Below are 15858 nucleotides of genomic sequence, written 5' to 3'. Positions count from 1 at the left end.
TCTATAGGTTCACCTGCAGCTGCGAGGCTTCTCCGTGTTCATCGACGTGGAACGCCTGGAGGCGGGCAAATTCGACAACGGCCTCCTGAACAGTATTCGGCAGGCAAAGAACTTTGTCTTAGTATTAACGCCCGATGCCCTGCATCGTTGCATCAACGACGAGGACTGCAAGGACTGGGTGCATCGCGTGAGTATCTCTATCTAAAGGGGGAGAACCCCCTTGTCGGCCAAGAGGTGTACTCATCATGGGGCTCTCTCTCTGATCTGCAGGAAATTGTGGCTGCCTTGAACTCGAACTGCAACATCATACCGATCATGGACCAGCACTTCGATTGGCCGGAGGTGGAGCGACTGCCGGAGGACATGCGCAGTGTGGCGCACTTCAACGGGGTCAGTTGGATACACGACTACCAGGACGCGTGCATCGATAAGCTCGAAAGGTACATTAAGCGACGCATTTAGACCTGGATTAGCCTGGGACTAGGACGATGGATAACTCCATTACCGAATTACGATAAGCCTCCGAATAATCTTAAAACTTAAACGATTCCCATTCTTCTGATGCGGCAGATTTTTGCGCGGCGAAAAGAATATCGATCGCATTGCGGCGATGGTGCCCGGCACCCCCGGTTCGGTCTCATACCAAAGAATGCACAGCAACGACTCCGATTACCAGAGCGGAGGAGCAGGCGGAGGATCGGGACCAGCAGGCACTGCTGGAGGAGGCGGATGTGTTGGCGGTGGCGGTGGCGCAGGCAGTGTGGTGGATGGCCTAATGGCGACGGCCAATGGCAGCGGACAAGGTGGGCCAACGAGTACTACAACTACTACTTCTTCTACTCCCAACTCCAACTCCAACTCAAGCTCTTGCTTGCAGAGTCCCCCAGCGGCTCCAGCGTAGAGTGAGCCCAGTTAAGCTAAAGATTTATAGAGCTAGCCAACTCGAATATGTTCTAAACTTAAGCAGAGATCCTCAAGTCACACTCTCTAGTACAACTCCCCTATCTCTCTCTCTCTCTCTCTATCTACCCCATACACTCACCTTCTTACTCACACAATCACCCACCCACCAACCAACAAGCCAACCAACCCATTACTACTCCACTACTCATTACTCTATACTCTTACCAATTAATAATTGATTTAATTCTGATTGCCACACACTCGAAATCGCTTGAAACGCCGTCTCGCGCGCAGCTAATCACCAGGCAAATAGGTACCGCCAATCCCCCTCGCCGGCCCGCCAAAGGGGCAGCACCTCGCAGCTGAGTGGCTATTCGCGGGCGCCCTCGAAGCGCTCCCAGATCCTGACACCCTACCGCACCCAGCAGGCGGCCCTGCTCCACAAGTCCGGAGCGGCCTCTGCGTCCATGCAGAATATGACGCCGCTGGCGTATCTGCCGCCCAGGAGAAGTTCAGCCGCGGGATTGGGTCATGGGTCTGGTGCCGGCATGGGCAGTGGCTATCGATCGCACAGCGTGGATGGGCTACTGGATCAGGCAGGCTCAACGCCTGACCAGAGGATAGCGGCAGCAGCGGCCAAGGTGACAGCGGGCAGTACAGCTCTGACGAATGCCAGCTCCACGAGCACACTGCAACCTGAGGAAGAGGAGGCGGAAGTTGCCCTCAGTGAAACGGTGACGCGGCGGGACAAACACACCCTGTCTCCGCCTGCGAATGTCCAGCAGCACCGGAAGTCCCGAAGTCTGGACCACATCCTCAGCAAACAGACCCTAGCAGAATTGCTGCCACCGAGTATCGAACTCACAGATGAAACGCAGAGCATGCAAAATCTGGCCATTCCAATGACTCCGCAGCCCCAACGAAGGGAGACCAGCTCCTCCTCAAAGTCGCCCACACCCGAAAGACCCCCACAGCCTGCGAGGGAAAGGGTTAGGGAACGCCAGAGTCCCGAGGGTGTGAGTGCGACGGAAAGCGAGCGTGAGGATCAGCCGGATGGGTGTCTGCGCCATGGAAACCAACAAAGAGCCTCGGCCTCGGTTCATCGCGGAGCCAGTTTGACCAGCAACAAGACTTCCAACTCATCGCTGGGCTCCAACTACAGTGCCGGGGGAAACAACAAGACGATCTTTAATCGAACAATGAAGAAGGTCCGCTCGCTGATGAAAAAGTAAGCCATAACGAGAAGGCGAAGGGACGAGGAGAACGAGGACTCGCTGTCCCCACTCGTCGCTCGCTGTCTGCTCCATATCAATTTTAGCCAGTTTTTCGCGAACTGATTTCAAAGCTTGTTAGTTACATATATTTCCATACAGACCTTTAGTTGGTTAAGCTTAAATAATTCTTATTTTATCTTGTTTAACAAAGTTTGAAGTAATATTGTGATAAAACAATATAAATATTACTTCTATAGTCCATAAAGATATCTCTTATAAGATCTCGCTCTTTAACGAGAAATCAGTTCGCGAAAATGTGGCTTGCGTTACGTGCCAATCGCCCACTAAGTGCCTGTTAACCCGTTAATTGCCGCTCGCTGCATTTGTGACATCTAAAAAGAATCTCACCCGATCACTCACTCATCCACCCTTAGACCCCTGGGACCCCTAAAAAGCCTTCTCTATATCCATTCGCTGCCTTTCTACTTCTCTTCTCTGGTGTTGGTACTCGCCCGCTATTTTTACTCGCCACTCGTTGACTCAACTCGTTACGCAAAGCATCCACTAAAAATCGCCTGCGTTGCCCAAATTTGAAAAAGTATATACAAACGCACCTCCCTTTACTTTACCACTGTTTCTCTTTAAACTCTATTTGCCTTGTGATTAGTTGTTGATTTTGATAATTAATTTTTTTTGAAAAATGAGTAAGCGAATTTAAACGGCAAAAACTAATTTATGAAAAGAAAAAACACAATTAACGACTGCATAATACGAAACCTTATTTATAGAACCATAAAACAAAATCAACTAATTTTAAACACTACAAGAAACAAAAAATACATTGGAAAACGAAAACAAAACAAACACCCTATATTTAAATGCTATTTATAAATAATATGTTTAAAATTTGTACATTTTTCGCGTATGCAATTTGTTCTTGTAACCGTCCGCAAACGTAATTTAGAAATTGCAAGTTTAAAATTAACCCATGTGGCTTGAAACGAAAATATTTAAGTGATATTTAAACTACGTATAATCGAAATTTAATTAATTCAAAATTTTTACAACAAAACATGCTGTACAAACCTATTTTTTAGCGCAGGAGTTTATAAGGCATATTTTAATTGATTTTTGCAATATATATTTAATATTTAAATAGTGCCTAAAGTTGAAAACAAACCCGAAAAAACGAAAAAGGAAAACAACATAAATAAAATGTGACTTAATTAAAACGAAATGTGTATTATTGACCCTATTGTAGCCCTTTATCCTGCTTTATCAGTCCATACTATATCATCATTCGCATGTCTACATCCCGATTTGTTACGTTTTTTGTTATGTTCTTTTGCCATCAGTATTTAAATTTCTGTTTGTGCCGTTAATGGAATTCGATTTGTTTTATTTGTATATATATAATCACTTTCTTTTCTTCCCTCTCTCTTATCTTTCTCCATACCTGCTGGACTTTTTGTAGACCATAAAAGCGAAATTGGCTACCGCAATCCGTTGTAACTGTTGTTATCGTTGTGCCTGTTGTACTGCATCCAACCCACAAAAGCACCCACCCTCCAAATCGAATCGAATTCGAAAAACCCATCATCGCACCCGTGATCAATACCGATGCCCACTCAGCATCCGCTGTCTCGACAATCAACATTCATTGTTATTTATTGCAAAACAACCAAGAAAAAATAAACAAACAAAAACGAATTGCGATACCAATAAAATTGTATATAATTGCATAAATCGAAAGAGTCCTGTCAAACATTTATTTAATTTGTATTTCCCCCACAACTCCTCCCATTCGAAACAGCAATGAACTCGAGGACGAAGAACTGTCGAACATTATTCTGTCCAAGGCCACCTCACCCAATGCGGGGCGCATGATATTTTGGTAGAGGATCGCCAAACTCAACCCCACAAACTGATCGAATTTTTGTACATATTTAAATAATAACGAATCGAAAAACAAAATAAAAACGAACGAATTGAGAAACTTCATAATTTTGAAAACTTATTATTTTTCTCTTTACAACAAATTTTTGTTTTTAAGCAAAAAGTGTTCTTTAATTATATTACAACACAATAAGAACTGGCGAATTGATGATTAACTCAAAAATAAATTTTTAAGTTCCCTTTACAAAAAATTGTTCTTTTCAAAACAAAAAGTGTTATTCAATTATAATTATTTTGTAAAGAAAAAAAAATGTTTTGAAGAAAAAAAAGTAAGTTTAAGGTATCACTTAAAGGGAAACCACTCTAAAAAGCGTTATACATTCTACAACGCTATTTCCAAGTCCAGATGTGCAAAGAAAAAATAAAAAAAAAAAACATTTTTTATAGAAATTTTTTTCTAAATAGAAAGCGAATGCGAGCAGGACTCAAGCTAAGAGCTTTAAAATAAAAAAGTGAGACCACGCTTACAAAAGAGTCAAACCTTTGTGTCATCGAACCAATCGGGCACTTTAAACTCAACCCTGAAAAGTAATGTGTCAAAGTAGTCGATTATTTCTGTTCAGTTTTGTGGCTCTATCGAAACACGTGCGACCTACATTTTTGTTTTAATTTTTCGCAACGTATTTAAAAGGGTAGAAAGATTTTATGATGAACGACACGAAGGAGAGCAAGTTGTCCCTAGAGCCCTGCAACGGGATCGTCTTTGAGGGACCGTTCAACCGCTCCGTGAGCAGGAAGCTTGTCATCGGGAATCCGAGCGGTTCGCAGAGGGTTGCCTTCAAGATGAAGACCACCACCCCGAAACTGTTCTTTGTACGTCCCAACATCGGAGTTTTGGAACCTGGTCAGAAGGTCAACGTGGACATCTTCATGCAGCCGATTCTCCAGGAACCGCCACAAAAGCGCCACAAATTTCTCCTGTTGGCGGCCGAAGCAACTGATGACATGAGCGACCTGCCGCAATTCTGGAGGCTGCAAACGCCGGAAAGCATCTGGGAGACCAAGATCCGGTGTGATCTGATCCCGTTCAAGGAGGAGCAGTATCGTCAGGCGGGCGGAGGAAGAGCCCCATCCGCTTTGGACACCAAGGGAGGCGAGGACACCTTCGATGTCCAGGAAGTCAGCGATCCGATGGCCAAGTTGCTCAAGCAGGTCAGCATGCTGGAGGACGAGCGCTTAGTTCTTAAGGAGGAGCTCGACATCTTGCGCGACCAGACGATCGGATCAAACCATTCTGGACAGGGGATGATGAATCGTTCGCGCCAAGGACGCAGCACTTTCATCTACGTGGCCGCCTTCATACTTACCATCTTGGCCGCCATCGGAGGCGCCTTTTATGGCAAGAACTATTTGTGAAACACTCATCCACGCACGGCATGCTTAGAACCAAGCCAAATTATACGAAAATTTGTTGTCAATTAAAACAAATAACGATTTAGGTCTTTTCGATTGGCCCTCTATGTCTCAAATCTGTTTTTTTTTTCCATCTTGGTTGATTGATTCTTATCTTAGCTTAATATACTCTTATTGGTTAGTCTTACTTCTAAAAGTAACGCTCTTTAAATATAAGTTTTACTTGTACACACAAAATGTTCAAAAAGATTATAGTTTTCTTTTTTAAGTATTAAATATTTGCTTAATATAAGGTCCACAACATTTCAACAAAGAACTGTTTAATTTTATTTTCTATATAGCCAAAAGTTAAGTTAGAAAACATAAAATATAAGCTTTCAGTTTTTATTTATGGTAAAACAACGTATTTTTACAATATGCTAAGTTTAAATTCTGATTATATAAAACAAACTCATTTGCTTTGTCAGCAGAATTTAACACTAATTTTAAATGTAGATATCAAAGTTAACTTAAATATTAACATATCTGTAATAAACTGTTTTTTCGTCTAAACCGAATAATTTCGTTTGGAACAATAGCAAAATATGTCAAAAGAATTACTACTTGTAGTAAAAGCATTGAATTCAGTCCGCCTGAGCTTATTTAACTTGAAAATCGAATGGGAACAGCTACTAACATTCAAAATACTCTTTTTCACCACCCGCCAAGCGGTGACCACCTGTATTGGCCAGTGTTGTAAAACGCGGTTGGCCACCGAGTGCCTGGCAACTCTGCAAATGTGCGAATGGGAACTCAGCGCAGAGAAATACAGTACGTATTCTACGACGAAAATAAATAAATAAACACGAAAGATACGGAGACAAGCGGAGAAGGATGTCTGCACGAATGCTGAAGAAGCTGCAGGGCGACGCTGATTTGCTGGCGCCGCCGCCGGAGGACGAGGATTGCGAGGAGCTGTCGGACAATGATGAACTGGAGGACAGCGATATGCGGCGCGACCGCAAGTCGCACTTGAATCCATTCGATCTGGTAGGCCTCTAATCTTAATCGCCAGCTCATCAACTATCCACGTAATCTCCAAACCCCCCACCCCCACCCCCTTCATCTTTTCCAGCTCAATCAACCCGGTCTGAGTCTCTCGGAGAGCGAGTTCAAGGAGGACGACAACGAAACGGAGCACCCCTCGGCCGCTCTGCCAAATCCCAGTGCCACCGCGGCCAAGAAGAAGAAAAAGAAGCGCAAGAAGAAGGCCAAGTCCAGTGGCAATCACATCAGCAGCGAGGACAACGAGCGCCAGGACAAGTACTTCGAGAAAGTGGATCCGCTCCTGGGCAAGGTCTACGATGCGGTGCCCAAACAATCGGCGAAACAAGTGGCATTGGCATCCGCATCCGCTGCCGCAGCCGCCGGAAGCTCAGCCAAAAAGAAACTGCTGGCCGTGGAGCTGCGCCACCTGAATTCGCAAAACGAGATGCGACGCACCTTCGGCAAGAGAGTGGTCAAAGTGGAGTAAGTTTGGGCCACAGTTGAAGGAGTAACTATCTTATAACCCAGAGTAAACCGCTTCCATTGCCACAATTTTCCATTTCAATATCCTAACTTACAAAAGCCAAGTCAGAAAATAAGTGCTTATATGATTTCATCATATTATAATTAAGAAAAACTCGTCATCAACAAGTTTGTAGTGAATGATTAGTGGTGATCTAAGATAAAAATGTTTACTTTCGTATTGTCATAGCTTTTAGTAAATTAGTAACCAGCTTTATAATTGTTTAAAACTAATTTCAGAACCAAGCGCGGCAGGCAGAAGCCCACGCTTAAATCCACCTACATGGTGACTGCCAAGGAATCGTGGCCGCCGCTGACCAAGAACACCGTCACCATGAAGCTGCTGCCCGCCCCCGACTCGCCGTCGGTGTCCTCCAAATCCATCACAGACAGTGGAGCCGAGGTGCAGTGGTTCGCCTTTGAGCACAGCCAGTACTACCAGGGAGTGCAGCATATGTTTTTGTCCGCCCTCGAGCGCATTGACTCGGAATTCCTAATTACGCTGATCAAACGATGTCCCTACCACGTGGACTCTTTGGTGCAGCTCAGCGAGGTGTGCAAAATGACCGAGGACTTTGCCCTGGCTTCCGAGCTACTGGAGCGCGCCCTGCTCCTCCTGGAATCGTCGCTGCACATCAACTTCAGCCTGACGTCGGGCAACTGCCGACTGGACTACCGCCGCCAGGAGAACCGCTCGTTCTATATCGTGCTGTTTAAGCATGCCCAGTACCTGGAGGAGCGAGCCTGCAGCCGCACCGCCTTCGAGATCTCCAAACTGCTGCTCAGTCTGCAGCCGGACACGGATCCGCTTGCCATGATCCTGGTCATTGACTACTATGCCCTGCGCAGCAAGCAGTTTGGCTGGCTGGTGGAGTTCTACGAGGAGTACAATGCCGCCAGGAACCTCAATCAGCTGCCCAACATGGCCTACTCGTATGCCTTGGCTCTGCACACGCTCCATGGTGCCTGTGAGCGTTCCAACCAGGCGCTCCAGTATGCCCTGCTCATGTTCCCGGGTGTGCTGCGTCCCCTGCTGGACGAGATGTCCGTGCAGACCGACAAACGGGTGCTGGCCTCGTCGTACTTCTTTGCGGATGTGTCGGGCAAGTAAGTGGGGTCTTATCTCCTGCGATGATTAAGTGAAATTGAATGCCTTATCATGTCCACCAGTCAATCGCCCGCCCTCCATCAGCTGGTGTGCCTGTATGTGTGCCGTGCCCGTGTCGTTTGGCGTCAGAACGAGGTGCTACCCTGGCTGGAGTCCAACGTGAACGTAGTGCTGGATCGCATTGACAACAAGGAACCCATTGTCAACGAATACAAGGAGAAACGATCGCTGCGTTATGGTGGAACTCCGCCTAGACCCATCCTGCGGCACGTCATACTCTCCGACTACAAGGAAAAGGTGCCTCTGGCCGTCTTTGTGTCCAAGGAGAAGCAAGCCATCATGACCTATGACCCACTGCCGCCACCGAACAGCGTCAACTGCTACCAGCGGTAGGTCTATCCAGTTCAGGAACACCCCATTCAAATACTTGTTTACAGTGAACACTTATTTATCCAAATTTCGAATCTCTGCTTTATAATCAGAGGAATAATAGACTGAGAATCCATTCAATTTAACTGCATAATTTAATCCATTAAATTTCGTTTTTGAAGTCCGAATTTAATTTTGTGCACCACTCAGCCACTCAACCACTGTGACCTCTATATTTCGATAGACTTTCTAAATGGTTAACTCATATAAACTTCAGTAATCAACTCCAAAGACCAATTCTTTGCAGCAAATCTTCATCAAGCAGCAGCCCCACAACGAATACGAGCAATTCCGTATCGATGTTTTTCCAATCGCTTTTGCCTTCTTTCAACATTAACAACCTGGCACAAGCTGCTCAGCCACAGGAAGCTGGAGCAGCAGGAGCAGCAGCACCACCAGCAGTAGCAGCTCCAGCTCCAGCTCCAGCTGAAGCTAACATTGAAGCTGGAGTTGAAGCAGGAGCTGCCGGAGTTGCAGGAGCCATTCGTGAGGCAGAAGGTACGTAAAAGTACTTATTTATTAAAGAATTTCTTATGATAATAAGATTGCATCGTTGCTGTATCGTCACAGAAAATGGATCTTAAGATGTTTATGATTTGGCTTTATTTCATTCATGGCCGTAAACATATTTGTTAAAGCGAAAAATGCAATTGATTGCATTTTAACGTACAATTTGTTCTTTATTTTACTTTAAATGCTTGTTTGGAAACATTTGGTGCTGTTCGAATCTGTTTTAAAAATGTAGTTTTTTTTCCCAAAATTCCGAAGAGAAGAATCACAACCGGATGTTCCATTTACGAACCTCTCTCGAAAATATTGCAGAAGCTGGACTGCAGCACCCGCTGAGGTGGATGGATGCCATGCGGGAAATCCTACAGAATTTCCGGATCGCTGAGCACTTGCGCCTACCGGAAACGGCGGCGGCTCAGTCCTCTGACAGCAATGACGAGGAGGAGGGCTCCTCCGACTACGTGGATTAGTCAATTTGTCAATTACGTGAAACGTATCAAAGTTTGTCGGATTTGGGGCTGGAAAACGTGTTTTTATTGGAAACCACCTTTTGCTATTCCCTCAGCTAAGCGACACCGTCACAAAATTAAAATATATACAACATATATATATATATACATATTAGAGCAATTTGAACACATACATAATATGAACTTATGCATTGAATAAAATTTTCCAGTACAAGCTTTAGATCAAAAGCGGCGACCGTGTTGAGCTTAAAGATTGTTTTATTGATTTATTTAATGCCTTTTCAATTACGCTTATCAATATAACAAACAGATTTCTCATCAATATTCCTTTTTTGTTCATTCAGTTTTTCTGCGCTTTCCCATTTTGTCTCTCTTAAAACCATTTTTTTTTTTTGCAGTTATTGCAATTATAAATATTACTATGACAAGTAGGGGTTTTCCATATATAATTGTGTATAGAGCTGGGATGTCCAAGAGCATAGTTTGGTGTGACTGTGTGTGATCGTGTTTGAGTATAGTAAAAAGTCGACTTCTAGAAATAATGCACCTTAATTAGCGGGGTTTAACTGGCAGACATCAGAGTTGTTGCTTTAAAGTTAGCTTAACAGAAACACACAAAATTAAGAAGAACGAAAATGATTTACACAGAGTTAAGAGCTTAACACATACATATATAGAAAAGAATCATTACTAATACTTAAGCGTGGAATACATAATCGCAATATATATATACGGTTGGAGAACAAATCAAATTTCAAATTGGAAAATAAATCAATAATAACTGCTGCAGGCCGATTTGATCGGATCAATTATGTCATGGTGCCGAAAACTGGATTGTGACGGCAAATGCTGGGTCCATACTCCTCGTAGGCAGCCTTCGTGTGACACACCTGATAGAACTCGGGCTGAAAAATGCAAGATGCAAATGCAAGGCTATTATAATGTCCTCTGGTATAATAAGGTAGTACAACTCACCGTTGAGGCCAACATGCTGCCTCCAAACCACACGGCATACCGCTGCATGTGATGCGTGATCACCTGAACATCAATTGGTTTTGGCTGTAACAAAAATCATGAAATCATGAAGTTAGTGTATGACTCATCAAGTGCTGGGATTGCACGCACCTTAATGCGTCCCTCGGACAAATTCTCGCTGATGCGGAGGCGCGTGTCCACCGATCGCTTGATATCTCGCTGCAACCTCCTGCCAAAGTCCTTGAACATCGTGGAGCCACCGCTCAGGACAATGTTGTTGTACAGCGGGCGCCGCACATCGATGGGGCAGTTCTGGATGACATTATCCACTATCTCCGATAGCGGAATGGTGAAGTCGGGATTCGAGAACTCCGGATGGAAGAAGATCTCGGGTCCCAGGAAGCGTTCGTAGCCCACATCCACGCTGAACGGCGCCTTGGTCACCGTGTTGACGCCCGTAAAGTTCCGTATCCACTTGCCCGGCTCCGTGTCGTACTTGGCAAATTCTTTGGCGATATCCGGACAGATGTAGCAGTGCTTCTCCTTGATCGCTTTGGCAGTCTCCAGGCTCTGTTCCGGCGGTATTCCCACCTCCCGTTCACGCAGCAGGCTCTGGATGAACGACGTAATGTTGCGGCCTGCAATGGGGATGTGCTTGATGCAGGAGCCGATCACGTAGCCCTCGGCCTGTGAAAGAAAATCAGGTTATTTATTTTATTTAATATCCGAAAGAAGTCTTATCGATGTTGTGTTAAAACTATAAACGTGAAACAAAATTAAAGCCAAACCAAGTCCAACTTTTTTATAAATTTTTAAGTACTTTTTACCATTTAAAAAATAAATCACAATATATGCACCGTAATTGTCCTTTTCAAACATCATAAACATATGCATATACATACATATTCTTTGTTAAAAAAAAATACTATTACTGTACAAGTAGGACTCGTTCTCAGCTGCCTTTTTTTAACTCCAATAATGATAATTATCCCCTTCCCCTTCGGGTAACCACTGTACTCACTACACAAACACAACTACGCCGATAAGATATGGACTGTGCTATTTACCACTGGTATAACATGCGTCACTCCATCGCCGCTGTCCACCACAATGCCCGTGAGGGTGCGCTCCTCGGCGGAGCGGGAGGCCCAACTGGCGGCCAGGGCGAGCACCGCCTGCACGGCGATGTACAGGCCAGGAACGTTGAACGTTTCGAACATGATCTCCGCCGTGTACTCCCGGTTCTCGGGAGTATTTAGCGGGGGCTCGGTCAGCAGGAAGTAGTGATCCTCGGGCTCGGCGCGCAGATACTTAAAGATGCACTGCTCCAGGAAGCGCTCCATCAAGTCCCAGTCCTCCACCAGACCATGACGCACCGGATACTGAAGAAAAAGTAGACAAAGATGAAGTGGCTGGTTGGTTGATTGACGGATCAAGAGCAAACCTTGATGGAGTAACCGGTGGCATCGAAGGCCTCATCCCCAATGAAGAAGTCCAGGTCCTCGATGCCTTTTGTGATGCGCCTTGTGTTGGTATCGCCCACCCTGGCCGACTCCTTGATGGCAATGGCCGAGGGGATGATGAACTGCGGCTCCTTGTTCCCGGCAAAGCCCAGTTTGGAGTAGCTGGAAATGCACGATAAACAGGGTATTAGTCAGACGACCTCTTTTTCCGGCCAAGCGGAGATTGGAGACCCCCGCGGGCAATCGAAACTAAAAACTCACCCGGTGCCCACATCGATTACGCATGCCGGTAGCCTGCCTGCCATGGTCGCTGCTCGTCCTTTTGCTTTGCTGCCTGTTCAAGCTCTTGAGTTGCAATCCTAGCTCGCCTTTGGCACTGATTTGAGATCGTTCCAGCCGCAGATAAACACCGTTTTCTATATATTTTCAACCACACCTCCGCCAACGATGTGTCACTTTGCTCTTCGTCACACACACATTCGCGTGTTCTCGTACAAGCAGCCAGGGCTGCAACAATCGATAGGCAGTGCATATTGATTGGCGATTAATCGGAATAGTCTGTTCGGGCAAGCGGCGCATCTCCTAGATGTTAAATTACAATAATAATTGGATTTCCCACTGTAAACACTTTTAAAAAAAAACTGAATGTACAAAAAATAACTTATATTTTTATTTGAAAAACCAATTGTATAATTGCTAGCACATTTTTCTAGTTGCTAGTTGTTGCGGCACTGATGCGGTTGTGGCTACAGTGTGAAAGCCCCAAACGTGTCGTATTTCCGATAGCATTCTTTGAAATACTGCAGACTAATTCTTTCGAAATAAACATCTAGAGGAGGCGGTTAGACTAGCCAAATCGGTCTTGAATTTTTTTTCTCAAAACGAATAATACTTAAAGGAAAAAAGGAATAAAAAAAGCTTTAAAATGCCCAGCATCAAGTTGCAATCTTCGGATGGGGAGATATTTGATACAGACATCCAGGTCGCCGAACGCTTCGGAATTATTAAGAGTTTGTTGGGGGATTGCCCGGAGGATGATGAGAATACCCCTGTGCCGCTGCCCAAGGTAAATTCCACGATCCTCCGCAAGGTTTTGAACTGGGCCCAACACCACAAAGACGACGTGGAGCCCACGGAGGATGACGAGAACAAAGACACGGATGAGATAAGCTCCTGGGATGCCGATTTTCTAAAAGTCGACAAGTCTATTTTGTTTGGTATCATAGCCGCTGCCAATTATTTGGAAATCAAGGAACTTCTGGAGCTCACCTGCCAGGCGGTGGCCAATATGATCAAGGGCAAGACTCCGCAAGAGATACGCAACATCTTCAACATCAAGGATGACTCTACCTCTACTCGTTCCGAGGAGCAGCAGGCTTAACCTTATGTCATACAAATACCTAATTTATGTATTTAATTAAAACATATATTTTATAATAAATATTGTACTCCATCATTCTGCGCCAAATATTGTAACTTATGGTTTTTTCTTTTGTACACAAATATTCAATATTTAACAAACAGAGAAATATTTAAAAGAATTTATTTAAGGTATTTGAACATTAACTAGAAAAACGTGCTCTAACTTTTGAAAATGAAAAGGAGCTTTGCACAGAGTATAGGAAATTGCACGATCGGATATTTATGGGAAATATTTCTGCAGAGCCCCGGTTTCGAACATGCGTTTGATATCTGTGCCGCCTCCAACGAATTTGCCATCGATAAAGACGCGGGGAACCTAAAAAGTACAAATACATATATTGCATTGATATGCACAAATTGCTGAACAAATAACTAAGCCCACCGTTTTGGCCCCTGTAATTTGGCCCAGAACCGCCTGAATCTCATTGCCATCGGGGTTCCCATCGAGCTCTATAATGTGGGCATCCACGTTGAGTTTCCGGAATGGCTAGAAGATAAGAGATGTAATCTCGTTTTGGGACTTTTGAAGGTCTCGTTCGTTTAATTACTTCTTTAGCCATCGTGCAGTACGGACAATAGGTTTTACTAAATATCACAACCTTATTGCTGGAAATTGTGTTTTCCACGAATTTCGCTTGCTTGGTAGACATATCGACTATTGGTGATTTCAAAGCGGATCCAACTGCGCCCATAAGCTCGAAGTCCAGGAGAGGGTACGGAAACTTCGGGGGCGTGGCAGGGTACAACAAAAGCTGCGACAGGTGTAAGCTGCGGGAATAATCTCTTTTTTATTTCGTTTTTTTTTTAACTAATCAGATGTTGTGGTGGTCGCCAGAGTTGTCACCCCGCGCAATTGTGTACCATCGCGTAATTTTAAGCATGCTTTTTTCGGCAATTCCAATATATATATATATGTATTTATACAAAATAGAAGGCAGTCGTTGGTAGGTGTGCACAATTAAAACGACTTAATAAGATCTAATAAAAAACAAACGGCTGTCTAAATTATTGTGTGGCGTTGCCACATCAACCGATTTTGTAACTTGTAAATAGTAAGGGGTTTCCAGAATTTGGTTTTGTTTTAATATAATTTCTGATAAAAAATATATCTATATTGTTTAAACTATGGTTAATGTAGCAACTTTGTTCTTGTTTAAAGTGTAAATGTGCTAGAAACAACGAAATGCTTTCCACGAATTCAGACTTAAATCAAATCTAAAGCTCTTTCTGGAATCCCCTATTAAATCTTTTAGCAAATTACACTGCTTATTGCACTTGAAGGCACAAATTGGAGACATTCTCGAGTTGTGGGCCATTTAACCATTTAGAAATTGCTCCAGGGCATCCGTATCCTTGGCCTCCACTTCGTTGGCTTCCAGGACCACCTCTTCCAAAGCCAATCTGTTGCTATTGGTTTGAATTTCTACAAGAAACGATGTTTTAGTTTAAAGATTTGATAGGTTTTATGTTTTCAGAATTACTTGTCAGCTGGCCGTGCTGTTTGTACTCCTCCATATCGCCACGGAAGGCATCATCGAAGACCGCCTGTCGTTCCCTCTGAAGTTGCAGCAGCTTCTGCTCCTGATCTTTGATTTTGGCTTGGTGTTTAGAGGCTACTTGCTGGCGATACTGCTCCAGTTCGTTGAGCTTCCGCTGCTTGTGTCGGGAAAGTTGAAACTGCTGCTCGAGGATGAACTCCTGGAGTTCGCATTCCTCGCACAGGTCCTCCAGTTTCTCCAGCTCAACCTCCAGTTGCTGGCCCATTTGCTCCAGCGACTGCAGGGTCTTTGAGCTGGCTTGCAGTTGGGCAATCAACGTTGGAATCCCCGACAGACTGCTGTTCAGCTCGCTAATGATCCTGCGCTGATTGCTGGCCCGTTGCTGGACACCTGAGATTTGGGTGGCAATCTCTGCAGCCTTTTCCGCATTTTCCTCATTGGCCCCGTGGATCTGCTGCCAATCATCCTCATACTTGGCCAGCAAACTGCAGCCGGCTGCCACATTCAGATGGCTGGGCACTCCATCCGTCAGCTGGAAGGGAGCACTGAGGGAGAGATTACTGCTCCTGCTGGACGACAGACTCTCGTTGAGGCCCAGTGGCGAGGTGGGAGTGAATGTCGTAAGCCCACTGGCTTGGCTGCTCCCCGAATTGTTTCCGGAACTGACACGCTGGCGATATTGCTGCTGCAGGTTCTCCGATATCACCAGGCCCTCCTGAATTGCACTGCTCAGTTTCTTTTTCAGGTTCCCAAACATCCTGTAGCCACGAACTTCTCTCTATTTAGTTCAGCAATTTCTAATCGACTATTTGCTGTCGTTTTCATTCGAAATTAAGTGGTAAATAAAGAATCAGCTGTTTTGGCAGGTGGCGAGAGAGAGAGAGAGAGTGGGAGAAATCGGCCAGAGAGAGCAACAGTTTAGCACCCTACATATGAGGCATATTCGTTTTTAGAAGAAAGAAATTAAAAAAATGCAACTTAAGTGATTAATTTAAACACCACCTTTTG

The 15858-nt window shown here is 44.7% G+C and overlaps 7 protein-coding genes across 13 annotated transcripts in view; 4 read left to right on the top strand and 3 right to left on the bottom strand.

Annotated features, from left to right (window-relative positions):
* Positions 1-4121, top strand: part of LOC108135557 (NAD(+) hydrolase sarm1) — a 41054-nt gene extending 36933 nt beyond the window's left edge. For 4 of the 6 annotated variants that reach the window (XM_017256304.2, XM_017256306.2, XM_017256307.2 and 1 more), the window contains 5 exons: positions 8-187; positions 271-440; positions 571-803; positions 1198-2131; positions 3931-4121. In XM_017256304.2, the coding sequence (XP_017111793.1) occupies positions 8-187; positions 271-440; positions 571-803; positions 1198-2131; positions 3931-4015 (1602 nt within the window). In that variant the 3' untranslated portion in view covers positions 4016-4121. Of the gene's footprint in view, positions 1-7; positions 188-270; positions 441-570; positions 2132-3591; positions 3870-3930 lie in introns of those variants that run through there. The other 2 variants (XM_017256305.2, XM_017256313.2) reach the window with 2 other exon arrangements.
* Positions 4122-4598: 477 nt separating this feature from the next.
* On the top strand, positions 4599-5542 carry LOC108135561 (vesicle-associated membrane protein-associated protein B/C). The gene has a single exon (XM_017256318.2). The coding sequence runs from the start codon at positions 4719-4721 to the stop codon at positions 5427-5429; it is 711 nt and encodes a 236-aa protein (XP_017111807.1). The 5' UTR covers positions 4599-4718; the 3' UTR covers positions 5430-5542.
* Positions 5543-6124: 582 nt separating this feature from the next.
* LOC108135559 (transcription factor 25) lies at positions 6125-9760 on the top strand. 2 transcript variants are annotated; one of them, XM_017256315.2, is made up of 6 exons: positions 6125-6455; positions 6541-6935; positions 7215-8081; positions 8145-8471; positions 8759-9009; positions 9334-9760. In XM_017256315.2, the coding sequence occupies exons 1-6, from the start codon at positions 6300-6302 to the stop codon at positions 9489-9491; spliced, it is 2154 nt and encodes a 717-aa protein (XP_017111804.1). In that variant the 5' UTR covers positions 6125-6299; the 3' UTR covers positions 9492-9760. The 2 variants fall into 2 exon arrangements, with proteins under 2 accessions (XP_017111804.1, XP_017111805.1); XM_017256316.2 differs by lacking the exon at positions 9334-9760 and adding an exon at positions 9082-9242.
* LOC108135560 (actin-related protein 3) lies at positions 9732-12411 on the bottom strand. Its single transcript, XM_017256317.2, has 6 exons — positions 12191-12411; positions 11911-12091; positions 11534-11848; positions 10617-11153; positions 10467-10550; positions 9732-10396 (listed from the first exon to the last, which is right to left on the bottom strand). The coding sequence occupies exons 1-6, from the start codon at positions 12232-12234 to the stop codon at positions 10301-10303; spliced, it is 1257 nt and encodes a 418-aa protein (XP_017111806.1). The 5' UTR covers positions 12235-12411; the 3' UTR covers positions 9732-10300.
* Positions 12412-12730: 319 nt separating this feature from the next.
* LOC108135666 (S-phase kinase-associated protein 1-like) lies at positions 12731-13405 on the top strand. Its single transcript, XM_041708247.1, has one exon. The coding sequence runs from the start codon at positions 12855-12857 to the stop codon at positions 13308-13310; it is 456 nt and encodes a 151-aa protein (XP_041564181.1). The 5' UTR covers positions 12731-12854; the 3' UTR covers positions 13311-13405.
* A 51-nt stretch (positions 13406-13456) lies between these two features.
* Positions 13457-14196, bottom strand: LOC108135667 (glutaredoxin-C4). The gene is made up of 3 exons (XM_017256502.2): positions 13900-14196; positions 13734-13838; positions 13457-13667 (listed from the first exon to the last, which is right to left on the bottom strand). The coding sequence occupies exons 1-3, from the start codon at positions 14041-14043 to the stop codon at positions 13572-13574; spliced, it is 345 nt and encodes a 114-aa protein (XP_017111991.1). The 5' UTR covers positions 14044-14196; the 3' UTR covers positions 13457-13571.
* Positions 14197-14425: 229 nt separating this feature from the next.
* On the bottom strand, positions 14426-15700 carry LOC108135665 (dysbindin protein homolog). Its single transcript, XM_017256500.2, has 2 exons — positions 14833-15700; positions 14426-14774 (listed from the first exon to the last, which is right to left on the bottom strand). The coding sequence occupies exons 1-2, from the start codon at positions 15605-15607 to the stop codon at positions 14668-14670; spliced, it is 882 nt and encodes a 293-aa protein (XP_017111989.1). The 5' UTR covers positions 15608-15700; the 3' UTR covers positions 14426-14667.
* Between the last annotated feature and the right edge of the window lie 158 nt (positions 15701-15858).

Source organism: Drosophila elegans, unplaced genomic scaffold (assembly GCF_018152505.1).
Source record: "Drosophila elegans isolate 14027-0461.03 unplaced genomic scaffold, ASM1815250v1 contig_208, whole genome shotgun sequence".
NCBI classification, from domain to species: domain Eukaryota; kingdom Metazoa; phylum Arthropoda; class Insecta; order Diptera; family Drosophilidae; genus Drosophila; species Drosophila elegans.
This window is presented reverse-complemented; position numbering and strand designations above follow the sequence as displayed.

Coding starts and splice junctions, on each gene's coding strand:
- LOC108135667 (XM_017256502.2), bottom strand. CDS start 14,043: ATGGGCGCAGTTGGATCCGCTTTGAAATCACCAATAGTCGATATGTCT. Junction 13,839..13,899: donor ACTGCACGATGGCTAAAGAA/GTAATTAAACGA, acceptor CTTATCTTCTAG/CCATTCCGGAAACTCAACGT. Junction 13,668..13,733: donor AAATTACAGGGGCCAAAACG/GTGGGCTTAGTT, acceptor TGTACTTTTTAG/GTTCCCCGCGTCTTTATCGA.
- LOC108135560 (XM_017256317.2), bottom strand. CDS start 12,234: ATGGCAGGCAGGCTACCGGCATGCGTAATCGATGTGGGCACCGG. Junction 11,849..11,910: donor CCACCGGTTACTCCATCAAG/GTTTGCTCTTGA, acceptor CTTTTTCTTCAG/TATCCGGTGCGTCATGGTCT. Junction 10,397..10,466: donor GCAGCATGTTGGCCTCAACG/GTGAGTTGTACT, acceptor TGCATTTTTCAG/CCCGAGTTCTATCAGGTGTG.
- LOC108135666 (XM_041708247.1), top strand. CDS start 12,855: ATGCCCAGCATCAAGTTGCAATCTTCGGATGGGGAGATATTTGATACA.
- LOC108135665 (XM_017256500.2), bottom strand. CDS start 15,607: ATGTTTGGGAACCTGAAAAAGAAACTGAGCAGTGCAATTCAGGAGGGC. Junction 14,775..14,832: donor ACAGCACGGCCAGCTGACAA/GTAATTCTGAAA, acceptor CGTTTCTTGTAG/AAATTCAAACCAATAGCAAC.
- LOC108135559 (XM_017256315.2), top strand. CDS start 6,300: ATGTCTGCACGAATGCTGAAGAAGCTGCAGGGCGACGCTGATTTGCTG. Junction 6,936..7,214: donor AAGAGAGTGGTCAAAGTGGA/GTAAGTTTGGGC, acceptor AACTAATTTCAG/AACCAAGCGCGGCAGGCAGA. Junction 9,010..9,333: donor AGCCATTCGTGAGGCAGAAG/GTACGTAAAAGT, acceptor AAAATATTGCAG/AAGCTGGACTGCAGCACCCG.
- LOC108135561 (XM_017256318.2), top strand. CDS start 4,719: ATGATGAACGACACGAAGGAGAGCAAGTTGTCCCTAGAGCCCTGCAAC.